The sequence below is a fragment of the Nicotiana sylvestris genome, chromosome 12, assembly GCF_000393655.2.
Source record: "Nicotiana sylvestris chromosome 12, ASM39365v2, whole genome shotgun sequence".
Classification (NCBI taxonomy): domain Eukaryota; kingdom Viridiplantae; phylum Streptophyta; class Magnoliopsida; order Solanales; family Solanaceae; genus Nicotiana; species Nicotiana sylvestris.
The window spans coordinates 131167227-131184522 of NC_091068.1; the positions used below are offsets into that span (position 1 = coordinate 131167227).

Below are 17296 nucleotides of genomic sequence, written 5' to 3' on the forward strand. Positions count from 1 at the left end.
TCTTCTTACACTTGGAAAGCCATATACAATTGAATTAAGTGAAATTACACAATCTAGACAAATTTGTAAGTAGCGGATAAAGTTACATGGTATACGTACATATGGAGTAATTGAATTGTCATTGCATCTTAGCATAAAACTACTTACAGAAGAATATATAATTGAATGTGCAGTTGTTATTGGACAGTATTGTGTGAAAAATAAAAGAGGGAAGAAAAGGATATGGATTAATAAAGCACACGAGAAAGAAAAGAAAAATGGTTTTTCACTTTATGTTGATGGAAAAGTAAAATTAGTATTTAACAAAAAGTCCGACCTACCGGATTCGAACCAGTGACCTAAGGATTAGCTGTGGGCAATTTTATCCCGACTACAGTCCTCCGCTCTACCAACTGAGCTAAGGTCGGATTGTGATCTGTTTCTTCAATTCTTACATTGTAATTATCTACAGTTTCAACTTTGATATGCAATTCATGTTAGCCATGAACGTTATTCCTCAATATTATCAATTTTCTTCTTTTCTGAAATTCCGTTTGAGAGTAATATTCTGTATTGAACATTTAAAAATTAAGAATCTCTGTCGCAGGCTAAGTTTCTAAATCATATGCATATGCTACAGCTGTTAACATAAGAATTTGCGGAAGCTAAAGGGGAATTTCCATGGTGGAAACGCCCAAAACTTCAGAGAACAAGAGAGAAGATGATAAGAAAATATCTGGTGTCTTATTAGAAATACCAAACTTGTCCTTTATAGAATAGTCCACCGTATATATACTTACATAAAATGGCTATGTAAAGCAAAATGTAAATGAGGCTATCTATCTCACTAAGTAATACAAAGTTGAAATACTATCTATTGGGCTTAGTTGGGCCCGTTTGTACGTCTGGGCCTATGTGTATGTCAACACCCCCCCCCCCAAGCTTGGGGGTGATAGCACACCAAGCTTGCCAAGTAAAGAAAGATGAAAGGGCCCAGGAAGCGACTTGGTATAATATCAGCAAGCTGGGCAGAACTGGGAACAAAATGCAGAGATATCAGCCGTGAATTGAGATTCTCACGTACATAGTGGCAGTCAATTTCGATATGCTTTGTCCTTTCATAGAAGACCGGATTCTTGGCAATATGTAAAGCAGCAAGACTGTCGCAAAAGATGGGAATAGGAGCAGAAACATGTAAACCAAGATCATTTAGTATCCTGACCAACCAAGACACCTCGACAACAACTTTTCTGAGAGCCTTGTATTCTGCTTAAGCAGAAGATAGTGAAATAGTGGGTTGCTTCTTGCTTTTCCAGGAGATTGGTGGACCACCAAGTGTAATATAAAAACCAGAAACAAACCTCATTGACTTAGCACAAGCAGCCCAATCAGAGTCAGAGTAGGCTTTGATAGAGGTATCAAAAGAGGAAGAAAAAAGAATCCCTAAAGTAGAAGCATTGGGCAGATACCTCAGGGCATGGAGTGCAGCAAGCATATGAGGAACTTGAGGAGCTTGAAGGAACTGACTTAAATGTTGAACACAAAAAAATATATCTGGCCTTGTGTGTTGGAGAAAGTTGAGTTTGCCAATAATTCTCAGATAGGTGCTAGGATCAGTTAATGGGTCACCCATATCAGTAAAAAACTTGACAGAAGTATCAAGAGGAGTCATAACAGAGGAAAAATTATGGCAGTGAAATTCTGCCAGCAAGTCCTGTGTAAACTTCTGTTGGCTGATGATGTATCCTTCAGGATATTGAGTGCCATCCAAACCAAGGAAATAATGGATTGTCCCAAATCCTTTATTTTGAATTTTTGATCAAGAAATAGCTTAACACTATCCAATTCAACAACATCATCCCCAGCTAGTAAGATATCATCAACATAAACAACTAGTACAGTAACAGAAGTAGAAGTAGACTTTGTAAACAGGGAGTAGTCATTCATACTAGAAATGTATCCTTTTGTAGACAAAGCCAAAACAATTTAGAAAACCATTGTCTGGATGCTTGCTTGAGGCCATACAAAGATTTTTTGAGCTTGCATACCAAAGGGAAAGAAGAAGAACCAGTAGAAGAAACCTGCAACCTAGTGGTATATTCATGTAAACTTCCTCATGGAGGTCACCATGGAGGAAGACATTATTTATATCAAGTTGATAGACAGTCCAGTTCCTCTTTATGGCAAGGGAAAGAAGGCACTTGATAGTAGTAAATTTGACAACCGGGGAGAATGTTTTATTGTAATCAATTTTCTCCTTCTGAGTATCACCCCTAATGACTAACCGTGCCTTGTACCTCTCAACAGAACCATCCGATTTCTGTTTTATTTTGTACACCCATTTGCAAGGGATAACCTTTTTGTTAAGGGGAGGAGGTACAATATCCCAAGTGTTATTAGCCTCTAATGCTTGAAATTCTTTTAGCATGGCCTCGTGCTAAGTAGGATTAGAAACAACCTATTGATAGTACTGAGGCTCATGCAAGTGCAATTCTGTGGAGGACATATGAGGAACAGTAGATACAGGGGCAGAACAGACATAGTCTGCTAGATGAGGAGGTGGATGTGGTACCCTAAGGGATCTTCTAAGAGGAGGATCAGATGAAGGAGGATTGGAAGGAGATGGGGCAGAAATGGAAAATGGTAAAGAGTCTGGAACAATAGTAGGAGGAGAAGGAGAGGAATCATCAGGAGGAACAGAAACATGGGAGGATGTAGAATTAAGAGGAATAGGAGGAAAAACAGAATGAGAAGGGACAGGTGGAGTGTGGTGATGAGTAACATCAATAAAGCTGGGAGGTGAATGAAGGGAAATGGTAGAAGAATTGGTGGAGAAGGAAAAAACATGTTCACGAAAAACAACATCTCTAGAGTAGAAGATAGATTGATAGGACATATTAAGTAATTTGTATCCTTTCTTCCCACAAGGATAGCCAAGGAAAATGGAAGGTATTGCTCTAGATTGAAATTTGTCTCTACTATGTTTAGGAGATGTAGCAAAACAAAGGCATCCAAATGATCTAAGATGATCATAAGAAGGTGAATGTCCATGTAGTTTCTCAAAAAGGGGATATGTTGTTAAGGAAAGTAGAAGGGAACCTATTGATGAGATATGTGGCTGTAAGAACACATTCACCCCAGAATTTAGTAGGCAAGTTGGATTGAAATAATAATGCTCTGGAGGTTTCTAAGAGGTGTTTATGTTTCCTTTCCACAACACTATTCTGTTGTGGTGTGTGGGGAATAATGGTCTGGTGCAGAATTCCTTGAGAAGAAAAGAAGGATCTGGACTCTAGACTAGAGCCTAGTTCAAAAGCATTATCAAACCTGAAGGTCTGAACTGAAGTGTGGAAATGATTCTGCACCATAGAGGTGAAAGCTTTGAGTACAAATAGAGCATTACTATTACTAGAAAGTAAGTGTGTCCAGGTTACCCTAGAGTAATCATCCACTAAGGTAATGAAATATCTAAAACCATTATATGTAGTAGTGTTATAGGGTCCCTAAATGTCAATGTGGACCAATTAGAAAGGAGCAGTAGATTGAGTAGTGCTATCAGGGAATGGAAACCTTTATTGTCTTTCCATAGGATATATAGGACATAGAAATGATTGTTTAGAAGAGATTTGTGAAGAAATAAAAGGAATAGATTTTATTCTGTTGTAAGGCATGTGACCCATTCTTTGATGCCAAAACAAATCTATTTTATTAATATCAACAGATGGATTACATAAGGGACTAATGCGAAGGGGATTGACAGAATTGAAAATAGGAGAAACATTAGGAATAGAAGATGAAACAGTACATGAAACATCAATTGGGAAGGAGGAAACTAAAGGGCTATCATCAAGATGAAGAAAATACAATCCATTGTTAGCCTTATCAATTCCCAGTGGCCTCTTCAGAGAAGGGCCCTGTAAGAAGCAATGGGAAGTAGTTAGAACTGCAATGCAATGAAGCTGTAAAAAAAGCTGATATATTAAAATTAAGTTGAACTGAAATGATGGGACAAACAGAACATTGTGTAAGACAATATCAGATATAAGTTATAAAGATCCAGTAGATATAACTTTTACTTTATAACCATTTGGTAGAGTGATTAAGCAAGGTCTAGTTAATGGTTGAAGATTGTGAAGAAGATATTTGTGAGGTGTCATGTGATTAGTAGCCTCTGAGTCTAGAATCTAAGTGTCAACAGTTAATTGTGAAGATGCACAAGCATGAAAATCCATAGACCTAACTACAGAACTGCAAAACAAACCTGCAAAATGGGCATTAGCATGATTGTCTCCAGAGTGAGAATCAATTGAGATACCAGAAGAAATGTGTGACTGCTTCAGGAGAGTGAGAAGGTACTGATATTGTTCTGTAGTGAATCCGTGGTTGACAAGTGAAGGTTGTTCCATAAATGAGGTCAATGGAGTAGAATTAGTACCCTCAGCTTGGACACAAGAAACTGATCTCTTGCTTTTGGTGAACTTGAAGTCAGAAGGAAAACCATGGAGTTTGTAACATTTTTCAATGGTATGACCTGGTTTTTTGCAATATCTGCACATCATGGGTTGTCCCAGTTTCTTTGACTCAAAATGAATCTTCTGATTGAAAGGTCTTTGCCCACCATGATTTTGTGAATGGGTTAAAGGAGTGGATGATGCAGAAAAGAGACAGAATCACTGGAGAAACTTGGAGCTGGGGATGTTTCCCTTTGTCTCTCATCGTGTTGTAACATGGAATAGGCCTTACTAACTGATGGGAGTGGTGATATCATGAGAATATTGCTTTTGACAGTATTATATGACTCATTTAGTCCAGCCAGGAACCAGAACAATTTCATTTTATCATGGAACTTGGGTAAAGCACCACATGAACATGTAGGACCTACATAAGCAGTATGAAGCTCATCCCAAAGACTACGAAACTTTGTAAAATAAGAGGCTATGTCTAAGGTTCCCTGGGAAATGGTTCCAATTTCCCTTGTATCTGAATGAACTTGGAACTGTTAGACTGACCAAATCTTTCATTTAAGTCCAACCAAATCTCTTTCGAAGTGTCATAACCTAGGACACTAGTTGCAATATCTTTAGAAAGAGAATTGGTGATCCAAGCGACCACCATATCGTTACACCTTTCCCAGTAGGAGTAATAAGGTGAGTTATCAGGAGGTTTAGACTGACGACCATCAATTAGAGCCAATTTATTTTTGGCAGAGAGGGAAACTAACATGCTTTTACGCCAGGCAACAAATCCAATACCATCAAATGGCGGAGATACTAACTGAGTGCCAGGACTGTCTGAGGGATGAATATGGAGAGGATGTGAGGGATCTAAAGTGAATATAGTAAAGCCATCAGATTGATTAGATGAATTCACACGCTCATCACCCATTTTGTATCCAAAATACTCAAATACAATAGAAATCTACTAGGAATTGAGGCATGCAATTTGAGATTAGAGAAGAAAATATTGTCCTTTTTCACTACCCGGAAAAAAACAAGGTCTTCAAATGAATTCTGAAGCAGAAGACGGAACACTGATTGAAATCAGAGTAAGATCACCAGCAATTCATCATTATACCTTCGAAAAACCATGGCTAAGGTTGAATTTCTTCTCAATCGAAAAAAAACCCCAAATCAAACTTAGGGTTTCAGAAAACCTAGAATTGTGAAGATTGAACTGTACAAGTACGAGTGAATGAAAACAATCGAGTACATGAACTCGTGTCTCGCTCTGATACCATGTTAACATAAGAATTTGCGGAAGCTAAAGGGGAATTTCCATGGTGGAAACGCCCAAAACTTCAGAGAACAAGAGAGAGAAGATGATAAGAAAATATCTGGTGTCTTATTAGAAATCCCAAACTTGTCCTTTCTAGAATAGTCTACCGTATATATACTTACATAAAATGGCTATGTAAAGCAAAATGTAAATGAGGCTATCTATCTCACTAAGTAATACAAAGCTGAAATGTACAAAGCTGAAATACTATCTTTTGGGCTTAGTTGGGCCTATTTGTACATCTGGGCTTTGTGTATGTCAACAACAGCCTACAAGTGGTCGACAAGATATTCTTAAGGAATTTTTACATTCCTATTCTATATAGGAAACTATATTACCCTTAATGTTTAAGGTTTGATTTAATTACATTTAGTATACCTAATTACCAATTCTATACTATAATGTGTTTAATTATACAATTAATGTACCGTATATCACTCCTTAATTAACGCTACCGTATATTCCTCCAAATCTCCCCCCCCCCCACGTTACTCTCTCCCAAACCCACACCCTCACCCACGTATCTCCCCACACCCATATTTCAAACTCATTATTCCCTCTTCTAAAACCAGAGAAACATATGTAACACCCTTCCATTACATCCAAATTCAAGCTTTTTCTTCTATAACCAGTCAAAATTGAAGTCAAATCTTCAAAGTTCATACGCACAGTTACCTTCAGCTTCAAATTTTCTCAACAAAGAAGAACAAACCTTCAAAGAGACAAGAGAGCAGCAATTCCACCATTGATAGCCATTAAAAAGCTTTGAATTTAAATTTGGGTTTTCAAAAATCATTGTTTGTTTGGATTGGGTGTTGTTGTAAATAATTGAGAATATGGTTTGGAGTTTATATCTCAATTTTGAGGGGTTTTGGTGAAGATTAGACTTGGTTTTGGCTGAATTTCAGATTGAAACTCGAAGAAGAAGAAGAAGAAGACATCACATACATTATATTGTAGCAATTGTAGATAAATTGTAGAAAAATTGTACACTGTTGTTTATTTATTTTTGAGCTTTTGTGTTTTTGTGTTAAAAGTTTTGATGGGAGCTTGTTATTCCGCTTCGTCTGTTTTGGAGCTAACTTATGCAGAGGAGAAGATGTTTTTTAAGTTATATATATTGCTATACCTTTAAATTCAAGAAAGTATGGTTGTATTGTATTTAAAGAGACGTGAATTTGTAGAATATGTTGAATGTAAGGAATGAGTCAAATAAGACTCACAATGGCTTGTTTTATACATTTAATCTACAATAAAACTACATATCATTTGAAAAATTAATATGAAAATACAGAATTTCAATATTTCTACAAATTATCTACAAAATTTCTACAAACTGTTCATAACAGAATTTATCTTTATTTTCATGCATGTTCGTCTGGAACACTAAAGTTACTTGATATGTCAACATCTCCCGTTATAGAGGAATACAATTTATCTACAATTTTCTACAACTTTCACACTTTCCACCCAGTTAAATATAACTATAATAACATAAAATTTGAGCTTTGCGTTTTTGTGTAAAAAGTTTTGATGAGAGCTTGTTATTCCACTTCGTCTATTTTGGAGCTAACTTGTGCAGAGGAGACGATGTTTTTTAAGTTATATATATTGCTATACCTTTAAATTCAAGAAAGTATGATTGTATTATATTTAAAGAGATGTGAATTTGTAGAATAGGTTGAATGTGAGGAATGAGTCAAATAAGACTGGCTTATTTTCTACATTTATTCTACAAGAAAACTGTATATCATTTGAAAAAATAATATGAAAATACAGAATTTCAATGTTTCTACAAATTAGCTACAAATTTTCTACAAACTGTTCATAATAGAATTTATCTTTATTTTTATGCATGTTCATCTGGAACACTAAAGTTACTTAATATGCCAACATCTCCAGTTATAGAGGAATACAACTTATCTACAATTTTCTATAACTTTCACATATTATTTCCACCTAGTGAAATACAACTACAATAACATAACACTTACATGCAATTTTATACAAAATTTATACAATATGTCTTTTGTATATTTTGTATCTGATTTATACATAGTAAAAATAATTTTCATACAATTAATTATATATTATACAACTTATCTACAAATTATCTACAATTTTCGTACATTATTTCTACTAAGTTATATACAACTACAATAATACCACTTAAATATAATTTTTATACAATGTTGTTCAACTTTCATACAATAGTTAAATGAATAAAAGAAAAATAAATAAACAACAGAATGCAATTTTTCTACAATTTCTGCAATATAATGTATGTCATGTCTTCTTCTTCTTCTTCTTCTTCTTCTTCTTCTTCGAGTTTCAATCCGAAATTCAGCCAAAACCAAGTCTAATCTTCACCAAAACCCCTCAAAATTGAGATATAAACTCCAAACCATATTCCCAATTATTTGTAACAACACCCAATCCAAACAAATAATGATTTTTGAAAATCCAAATTTGAATTCAAAGCTTCAAAGTTTTTTAATGGCTGTCAATGGTGGAATTGCTGCTCTCTTTTTCTTTACTTTGTATTACTGAAATTTAGACATAATTGCGTTTGATGTAGAAGAATTGTAGAAGATTTAGTCATTTTTGATTTGTGAAATCAGAAAAAATGTTGAAACAGAGTTTAGCGCAAAAAACAGAGTACGGAAAATTTGTAACGAAGACGACGATAGTGATTACTATGCGTGATTTGCGTTGGAAGATCTAGAAAATATTTAATTCCCCTTTTTTAGCGCGCCTAAATAAGGAATCCTACAGCTATAATGATTCCTTATTTAATGCATTGTATATATTATGTAGAAATACTACTAGCATGAAGGGTAATATGCATACTATGAACATATTTGGTAATATAATTTCCTATATGGTATAGGAACGAAAATTTCCCTATTCTTAATGATTTCAGAGGTTTCCAAGTCCTTTGGCAATAAAATAATTCTTCATTAAATCTTGATTAACTCGTGATCTTTTTCAATAAAATAATTCTTCTTTCAAGTTTCAACTCTTGATTTCTTCCCAAACTAACTAAAATCCCAGATAAGGTCTCTATCTGAAATTCTGAAGTCAACTTTCCTTTCCTTATTGATAATAGATTCTTCATTAATTAATTGGTAATTAGGCTTGAGTAAACAAAGTTTAACAAGAAAGCCAATGGTTAACTCCAATTAAATGGTAACTCAATCAAATATTATATAAATGAGTGAAGCTTTAGAATATGGATTAAAAAGGAATTAGTAAGTACTCTTCATATATGAATGAAGCACATTGTTCCTAAATCAACAATAAAATGAGAACTTGATTTCCAATTAAAAGAAGTCTATAATGCTTCTAATCGAAACAAGAAAGTAAACATTGTTTAATGCGAGTAAATTTCATGAAAGGTCACACAATTATGACTTATTTCATTGAAGTTACATAACTCTTCTCTCGCGTGCCTTATAATTTTTTTTGAGAAATATATATTTTTAGCCGCTTCCAAAAATAATACTAGTCAATAAAATATATATTTTTGTATATATGTTATATAAAAATATAAAAATATTTTATACATTTAATTTTAACTAGAGCATGTAATTAGTTTCGATCGAGCGATCAAATTTGGATTTTGCCCATCTTTTCTCACGATCCGCATGCTTCCTTTATCTTTTTAAATTTGCTTTGTTGTCTTTTATTTCAAAATTAGACATTTGTAATATCAGCCATGACGCTAGTTTTTGAAATATCCTATGGTGTTGGCGAAGAGATTAACATGATAATAGCTCGAAATTTTGGAATTTTTCCTTGTTTGTTTCAAATAAAACCAAAGTTTGTACTTTGTTCCACCGAAAAAATATTATGTCATTCGTGTGCATACAATATGTCGATACTGCTTGAAAAATACGGCAAGATAAACATCAATTTGCAATTAAGAGTAAAGCATTATTTAGTTAAAACCTCAATTTGCATTAAAAAGTAAAGCATTATATAAATCCTCAATTTGCATTAAATAGTAAAGCATTAGTTAAAACCTTCGCTCCAAATTCAAACTCAGTTACCAGCTGAAGTGTGACAATAGAGTCAATACTGATTGTGTACAAAAAATCCTACGTATATTAATGTAATAGGAGTAACTAATACGTATAGATAGTGAAAGATGAAGATGTAATTAATTATCCTGAATGCAATCTTAGTCACAATTGAAAGTTCGGAACTGTAGATTCGCATAAGATTTTCCATATGATTGCCTGCTGTAGTTTAATGGTTATTGCATCATGCTTTGACATTGAATTAAAGACTTCGTCGTTATTCTATTGATAATAATCAGGTGTTAATTCAATATTAATACAACCAACAGCTGGTTTATTGCTTTCATCAAACGTTGTTAAACAAATGTAAGTCTAAATAAAGGTCTTTATCTCGAATTCAACTTTCCTTAACTTTATACCAAAAGAGGTAATGACTTGCACGTATATTCATAGTACTATTATATTCATAGGAAAATGACACTATATAACCGCTCTCAAAATAATAGCCGAAAAAATATATACTATATTTTTGTATATATATACATTATGTATGTTATATACAGAAATTATACAAATTTTATACATTTTTTCGGCTACCAAATATAAATAGTTTGGCGCAGGCTAAAAGTGAAAAAAATCCTATATTCATTCTGGTACAGTCAAACTTCTCTATAACAGCCTCATTTGTTCCAGACGTTTTTTGGATGTTATAGCAGAGTTATAAAAAACATATATTATAACAAAGTATGAAATTCGTTCCATAAAAAACTTGGTTTTTATAGTGAACGGTTGTTATATAGTGATGTTGTTATAGAGAGGTCTAACGGTATCATTTTCTCTAATATTGGGATTATATATTAGGCCAAAAGAAAGCCTAGAAAAGTACAGAAGTAACCAACAAATACACCTCTTTTGCTTGCTAATGGAGTTTCAGTTTCCATTCAACTTAACTTTCTTATTCCTTTTCCTATCATTCCTCTTTCTAGTACTAAGTAAATGGAAAAAATCAAAAAACTTAAGCAAGAAACTGCCTCCAGGTCCATGGAAATTGCCTATTTTAGGAAGTGTCCATCACTTGGCATTGGAAGGTGGACATCCCCACCATGCACTTGCAAACTTGGCCAAAAAATATGGACCTGATCTCATGCACCTTCAACTAGGTGAAATTTCTACGGTCGTGGTTTCTTCTCTCGACATGGCGCGAGAGGTACTAAAAACTCATGACCTCGCTTTTGCATCGAGGCCTAAACTATTGGCCCTCGAGATAATATTTTACAAGAGCACAGACATTGCATTTAGTGCTTACGGTGATTACTGGAGACAAATGCGCAAAGTCGCTGTCTTGGAACTGCTCTCTGCCAAGAACGTTCGGTCCTTTACTTCTATTAGGCGTGACGAGGCTTCTCGTCTCATACAAATTATCCGGTCATCGCCAACGGACGAGCCAATAAATGTTACTGAAAGGATCTTATGGTACGAGAGCTCCATGACCTGCAAAGCAGCATTTGGAGAATTGTTAAAAGACCAAAAAAAGTTCATTCTAATAGTAAGGGAATTGACAGAATTATCAGGTGGCTTTAGTGTGGCCGACATTTTCCCTTCAATCAAGATCCTTCATTTGCTAAGTGGAATGAAGGGTAGAATTTTGAATACTCACAAAAGAGTAGATGCTATTGTTGAGGATGTTATCAATGAGCATATAAAGAATCTTGCAAATGGTAAAGCAGGCAATGGTGCATTAGGAGGTGAAGATCTAGTTGATGTTCTACTAAGACTAAAGGAAAGTGGGGAACTTCAAATCCCAATCACCAATGACAACATCAAAGCAGTTATGATTGTAAGTATTCTTACTTGTAGGGAAAAACTTCAAATTATTCTTATTACCAAGAAAATCATGGGTTTTCTTTTCTTTTCTTTTGTTTATAAATAACCAAGCTAAACATTTCCATCCTAGTAAACAGAACTTCTATGGAATTACAAGCTAGTCACCAACAAGTATTGTGATAAAATGAACGAGATCATTTCACACTTAAGGAGAGGTCCCGAGTTTGAGACTTGATAATAAAGAATATAGGGACAGTTTCCTCTTTAATGGTTTTTTTTAACCAAGTCAAATCGTTATGCAAAACGAATTTCTCCTAGCAACAAGGTTTCTTTTGTTAATGGAATTACAAGCTACCTACAATAATTCACATATATTGTTAGTTACTTAGATGTTTAAAATATTATTGCACAATATAATAACCACATAACAAGATGAATCAACTATTCACCTAATATAGAGGAGATTGAACCTAAGGCTTCAAATATTCCTAGGCCTTTCAGGACATGAACACATGTAACAAGTGAACTAGCTATTTGACTTTCTAGACAATAAAATAACTTACTAAAGAATGCCTTGAACTATTGATATGTACTGCCTTATTTGATATATTTAATTAACTCGTTCTTTATTAATTTTTAATAAATTTAGGACCTGTTCTCTGCCGGAACAGAAACTTCATCAACAACAACAATATGGGCCATGACAGAAATGATGAGGAACCCAAAAGTGTATGCAAAGGCACAAGCTGAGGTAAGAGAAGTATTCAAAGGAAAAGAAACCATCGACGAGGATAACATTGAGGAGTTGAAATACCTAAAACAAGTTGTTAAAGAAACCTTGAGACTTCACCCTCCGCTCCCTCTCTTGCTTCCAAGAGAGTGTAGGGAGGAAACAAACATCAATGGATACACTATCCCATTAAAAACAAGAGTCATGGTTAATGCTTGGGCAATTGGGAGGGATCCAAAGTATTGGGAAGACGCGGAACAGTTTAAGCCAGAGAGATTTGAGCATGGCTCTGTGGATTTCATGGGAAATAACTTTGAGTATCTCCCTTTTGGTTCCGGAAGGAGAATGTGTCCTGGAATTTCATTTGGTTTAATAAATGTCCACCTTCCACTAGCTAAATTGCTCTATCATTGTGACTGGAAACTCCCTGATGGTGTCAAACCTGAAGATTTGGACATGACTGAGTTTACTGCTATAACTGCAGCAAGAAAGAGTGAGTTATACTTGATTGCTACTCCTTATCATCCTTCTCAAGAATGATATTTGATACAGCAGTGAGGGTCCTGTTCTCTTTTTTTTTTTTTTTTTTTTTTTTTGGTTCTATATGTGTTTCTGCCCTTGTGTGAATTATATATTTAATGATAAACCTCTCCAATAGCTCCTACCAATGTCTTTGAGCTTGTTGGAAGCTTGTAAATATCAGCTTTCTTATACTTGTGCAATATATACTTGTGACGTTGAATAATAAGTTCAGTTTTATCAATGGAATCTGATCTCTGTGTTTTAACAAGCTCCATCATCCAATATTTATTGCTTACTACTCTTTTACTTCATATGAAATCAGTCATAGCAGTAAGCCCCCTTTCATTATTACGAATTTCAATATTTTTATCACGGTTTACTTCAACAAGTGCTGTTCTGGATATCAAGCATAGCTGCAAAGGCAAAAGTGATGGCTAAGTTTGCATTTTAAGAGCCCTAACTTTCACAAAATAATAAGATTTCCCGTGTGTTTTGATTGATATTCATACTAACTAATACTCACCAGCGTTTAGGAAATATTTTTGGAATAGCTCAAGCTCGCCCCAGGTCGAGACACTTAGAAAATGCCCGAGGAACACATGTGGGTGCTTGAGTCGCAAGGCTTATATCCCCAAGCATGCCCAACGCCGAGGCTTAGGTCCCCAAACATGCCCAACCCCAACATCCGAGACTCAGTCCAGCAGTTGCTACACAATTATGTGTGGAATTTCCTTATTAGACTACCCAATTCATCAATCTCAATTCTAAAATTTGAAGTTTGAGAATTGCACAACTCAAATTGTCCCTAAGATTCCATCCCACCCTGGGGAAGGATTCCCTCCAGTACCTTTCCCTCAAGTTTTATCCAACACATCACTCGATTTCTCACACGTAGCGCCTATATAATTTATGGACCAGATTTTTCCAATACTCAAAGTTCACACAACCATGAACTACAGACTACCCCTCTTTCTCCTTCCTCTCCATATTCCAATAAGCAATGTCATCGCAATTCTTAAAATAAAGCAGTGACATAAAACACAAGCTTTTGATTTCAAACAGCTTTGCTCGGCTTGCCGGAAAACACAAATGATAGTGTCCTAGGAAAACTAGCGAAATTATTGAAAAACTAAAATAAAATACAGAAAATTACGATTTAGAATTTTTGCACCCATTTCGTAGCTTCTGAAACATTACAGCTCAGCATATTGACGTTGAAATATTAAATCTTTTTCATTCTAGAAAGATTTGCCCCTGGAATATTATATGAAATAAAAACAAAAATAAAAAAAACTACTTGTATTTACAGGAACCCAAGAGCTCACCGAATTTAGAGAAATGGCAGCTAAAGTGGCCTGGGCGTCTTCTTCAACAGTATCGGAAGCAGCCGTAAAAGTTGGAATTGCCGGAAAATTAGTGTTGGTCACTTCTTTGTTATAGAATCGGGTGGCTTTAGTCACAGTAAATGTAAAGGGTGAGGAGAAAGAAGGGAAGGTCATCTCAAGTTTGTGCATTGGAGAAATCTGGTCCATAGATTTAATATGCGCCACGTGTCAGCAATCAAGTGATGTATTAGAGAAAACCTCGAGGAAAAGGTACTCGAGGCGACAATTTTATTAGATTTATATCTACTATTTATTGTAATTTTAATAAATTTTTATATATAAATTTATATTTCGTGTCTAAAGGTTTGGCTTCAGATGAATCATATGACCCCTGGCAACAACGAATTATGTTAGTTATATACTCCCTCCGGTCCATAATAAGTGATCAATTTGCTTTGGCACACTATAGATATATAAATTTATTGGGTTTAATCCATACAAAATTTGGATTAAATTCAATTGGGTTAAATGATTAATTTGGGCTTTACAAGTTAAATTAGTCTATTTTATTATTTTCAGGCCCAAAGTCCATTTCATCTTAAGGCCCAGACTTATGCCATGTGACATGGCGTATCCAATCAAACTTCAGGCCAATAAGGAGACGCCACGTGTTAAATGACGTGGAAATCCAAGTAAAAAAGCAAGAACCAGCCACAAGTCACCAAGTGGCCAAAATGACATGGGCCAATCAGAATCAAGCAAGAGAGTTCTTATGTAGTTGGACTGTCCATCCTCTACAATCAGAATCAAGCAAGAGGGTTACATAACTCTCAAGGGACATTCAGAGTTGGAGAAGAACACTCCGCAATTGGTGAATGCATCCACAAACAGATAGATCAATCATCAAGTGCTTAGTTCTTCAACAAAGGAGTGATCAACGGAGTTCTTCCCAGAGATCAACCCGTAACAATAAAGTGCTGCTCGTCGTTCTTGGCGATTAAATACATCACAAGGAGGTCCACATCATCCTACATTCAAGAAAGACGCTTCTCAAGCCCTCGAATTACGGAGAATTAGAGAGGAGAATCAAGGGATACATAGAATTGTACTCACAAATATTTATCAATAAAATCACTTTTTCTTCATATTATTTTTGTTGCAGTTTATTTTTCGTATTACAAAAATTTGTTCCGAACAAATTTTGGTACACCCGGTGGGGCCAATTCTGCCCTTCATCTCTCATTCTTGCAAGTTGAAAACTACAAGCTTCATATCTAATGCTACAATGGCCTTCCGCAAGTGCGATGTTTCATGCAAAGATGCTACTGTTGCCGCATCCGCTGAGCTCGGTCATGTTGGCCCAATCACTCGAAGCAAGTTCAAAACTAGCGGCTTGGATGGATCCGAATACTTTGCCTCCTTGGAGATGGCAAAGAAAAGTAGATCTCATATGACGTTCGCAACCGCAATCTCTGGGGGCAACACCCCATTCTCGATGTTTGATCAACTTTCTCAAACAGCCTCAAACCTTGGCGGATTTGAGCATTTGGTGGATTCTTCAATTTCAACAAAAGTCAACGCCTTGATGACTGGCGCAACTCACGTGGACGAAAAGTTTGCCATGATGGAACAGACTATAGAGGTCTTGAAGAAATCTGTTGAAGATAAAGACCTTCAAATCGCTCAACTCATGAACAAATTGGAGGCCTATGCACTTGGAGAGTCGAGCCATGTCCCTTATCGTTCACCTGTCTTCACCTCCCAGAAAACTGTTGTTGAGGAATCATTTGCAAAGTTAAACATTCAAAAGGAAAAGCAATCTGCTTTAGTTGCGGCGTTATCTGTCCAACAATTGCAAGACATGATAACAAGCACCATCAGAGCTCAATATGGCGGACCATCGCAAAGTTCGTTGTACTACTCTAAGCCTTATACTAAGAGAATTGATTGTTTAACCATGCCAACCAATTATCAACCACCAAAGCTACATCAATTTGATGGCAAAGGGAACCCAAGGCAACATATTGCCCACTTTGTCGAGACTTGTAGCAATGCAGGAACGCATGGTGACCTTTTGGTAAAATAATTTGTTCGTTCTCTGAAAGGAAACACATTTGATCGGTATATTGACTTGGAGCCCGAGTCTATTGATAGTTGAGAGCAACTTGAGAAGGAATTCCTCAACCGTTTTTACAGTACCCGAAGAACTGTAAGCATGATAGAGTTGATAGGCACCAAGCAAAGGAAGGACGAGCCCATGGTGGATTACATTAATCGTTGGAGGGAGTTAAGTTTGGACTGCAAAGATCGCCTTTCAGAAATATCTGCTGTGGAGATTTGCATTCAAGGAATGCACTGGGGCCTTCTGTACATCCTACAAGGGATCAAACCGCGAACTTTTGAAGAACTTGCAACACGAGCGCACGACATGGAGTTAAGCATCGCAAGTCATGGAAAGACATCTCCATTTGCTGATCAAAAGGAGTTCAAGAAAAATGTTGCATCAAAGAACCAAACCAAAGAATCAATGGTGGTGAAAGTAACTTCTGTGAAGGTCACTACTAAGCAAAAAGTTAAGGTGGATAAGACCCCGAGTCAATATCCCAAAGAGGAGAAGCGTCGTCCCACCTTAAAGGAATTAGAGGCGAAGGTTTATCCATTTCCAGATTCAGATGTACCCACAATCCTTGATGAACTGTTGGATGAGAAAGTCATCGATCTCCCTGAATCAAAAAGGCCATAGGAAATTAGCAAAGTTGGCGATCCAAAATATTTCAAGTTTCATCGCGTCATTAGCCACCCTACAGAGAAATGCTTCATCTTGAAGGAGAAAATTATGGCTCTTGTAAGTGAAGGAAAAATTCATCATAGACATGGATGAAACATCAGAAGCAAATCATGCAAGTATTGCGCTCAAGGAAAAGAAATGTTCAAAGTTGCATAACGTGTCAAGCACTGCCTTTTTACAATTTGGAAGTTTCGAGCCTGTTGAAGTTGATCTTCCAAGGAAAACTCTTGAAGGTTCACTAGAGCTAGACAATAACTCCAAATACAAAGACGATGAGGGTTGGATTCTAGTCACTCACAAGAAGCGAAAACATCAGGCAGTTTTGAGGCTA

At 35.8% G+C, this 17296-nt stretch overlaps 2 protein-coding genes, 1 long non-coding RNA gene and 1 other non-coding gene across 4 annotated transcripts; 1 reads left to right on the forward strand and 3 right to left on the reverse strand.

Annotated features, from left to right (window-relative positions):
- Positions 1–310: 310 nt before the first annotated feature.
- Positions 311–407, reverse strand: TRNAY-GUA (transfer RNA tyrosine (anticodon GUA)). The gene is made up of 2 exons: positions 371–407; positions 311–346 (listed from the first exon to the last, which is right to left on the reverse strand). It is a non-coding gene; the product is annotated as a tRNA-Tyr (tRNA).
- A 4208-nt stretch (positions 408–4615) lies between these two features.
- On the reverse strand, positions 4616–5364 carry LOC138883743 (uncharacterized). The gene is made up of 2 exons (XM_070164451.1): positions 4989–5364; positions 4616–4857 (listed from the first exon to the last, which is right to left on the reverse strand). The coding sequence occupies exons 1-2, from the start codon at positions 5362–5364 to the stop codon at positions 4616–4618; spliced, it is 618 nt and encodes a 205-aa protein (XP_070020552.1).
- Positions 5365–10581: 5217 nt separating this feature from the next.
- On the reverse strand, positions 10582–14420 carry LOC138884379 (uncharacterized). The gene is made up of 2 exons (XR_011404569.1): positions 14178–14420; positions 10582–11267 (listed from the first exon to the last, which is right to left on the reverse strand). It is a non-coding gene; the product is annotated as an uncharacterized lncRNA (long non-coding RNA).
- LOC104217023 (premnaspirodiene oxygenase-like) lies at positions 10699–12924 on the forward strand. The gene is made up of 2 exons (XM_009767178.2): positions 10699–11613; positions 12250–12924. The coding sequence occupies exons 1-2, from the start codon at positions 10699–10701 to the stop codon at positions 12868–12870; spliced, it is 1536 nt and encodes a 511-aa protein (XP_009765480.1). The 3' UTR covers positions 12871–12924.
- Positions 14421–17296: the final 2876 nt, after the last annotated feature.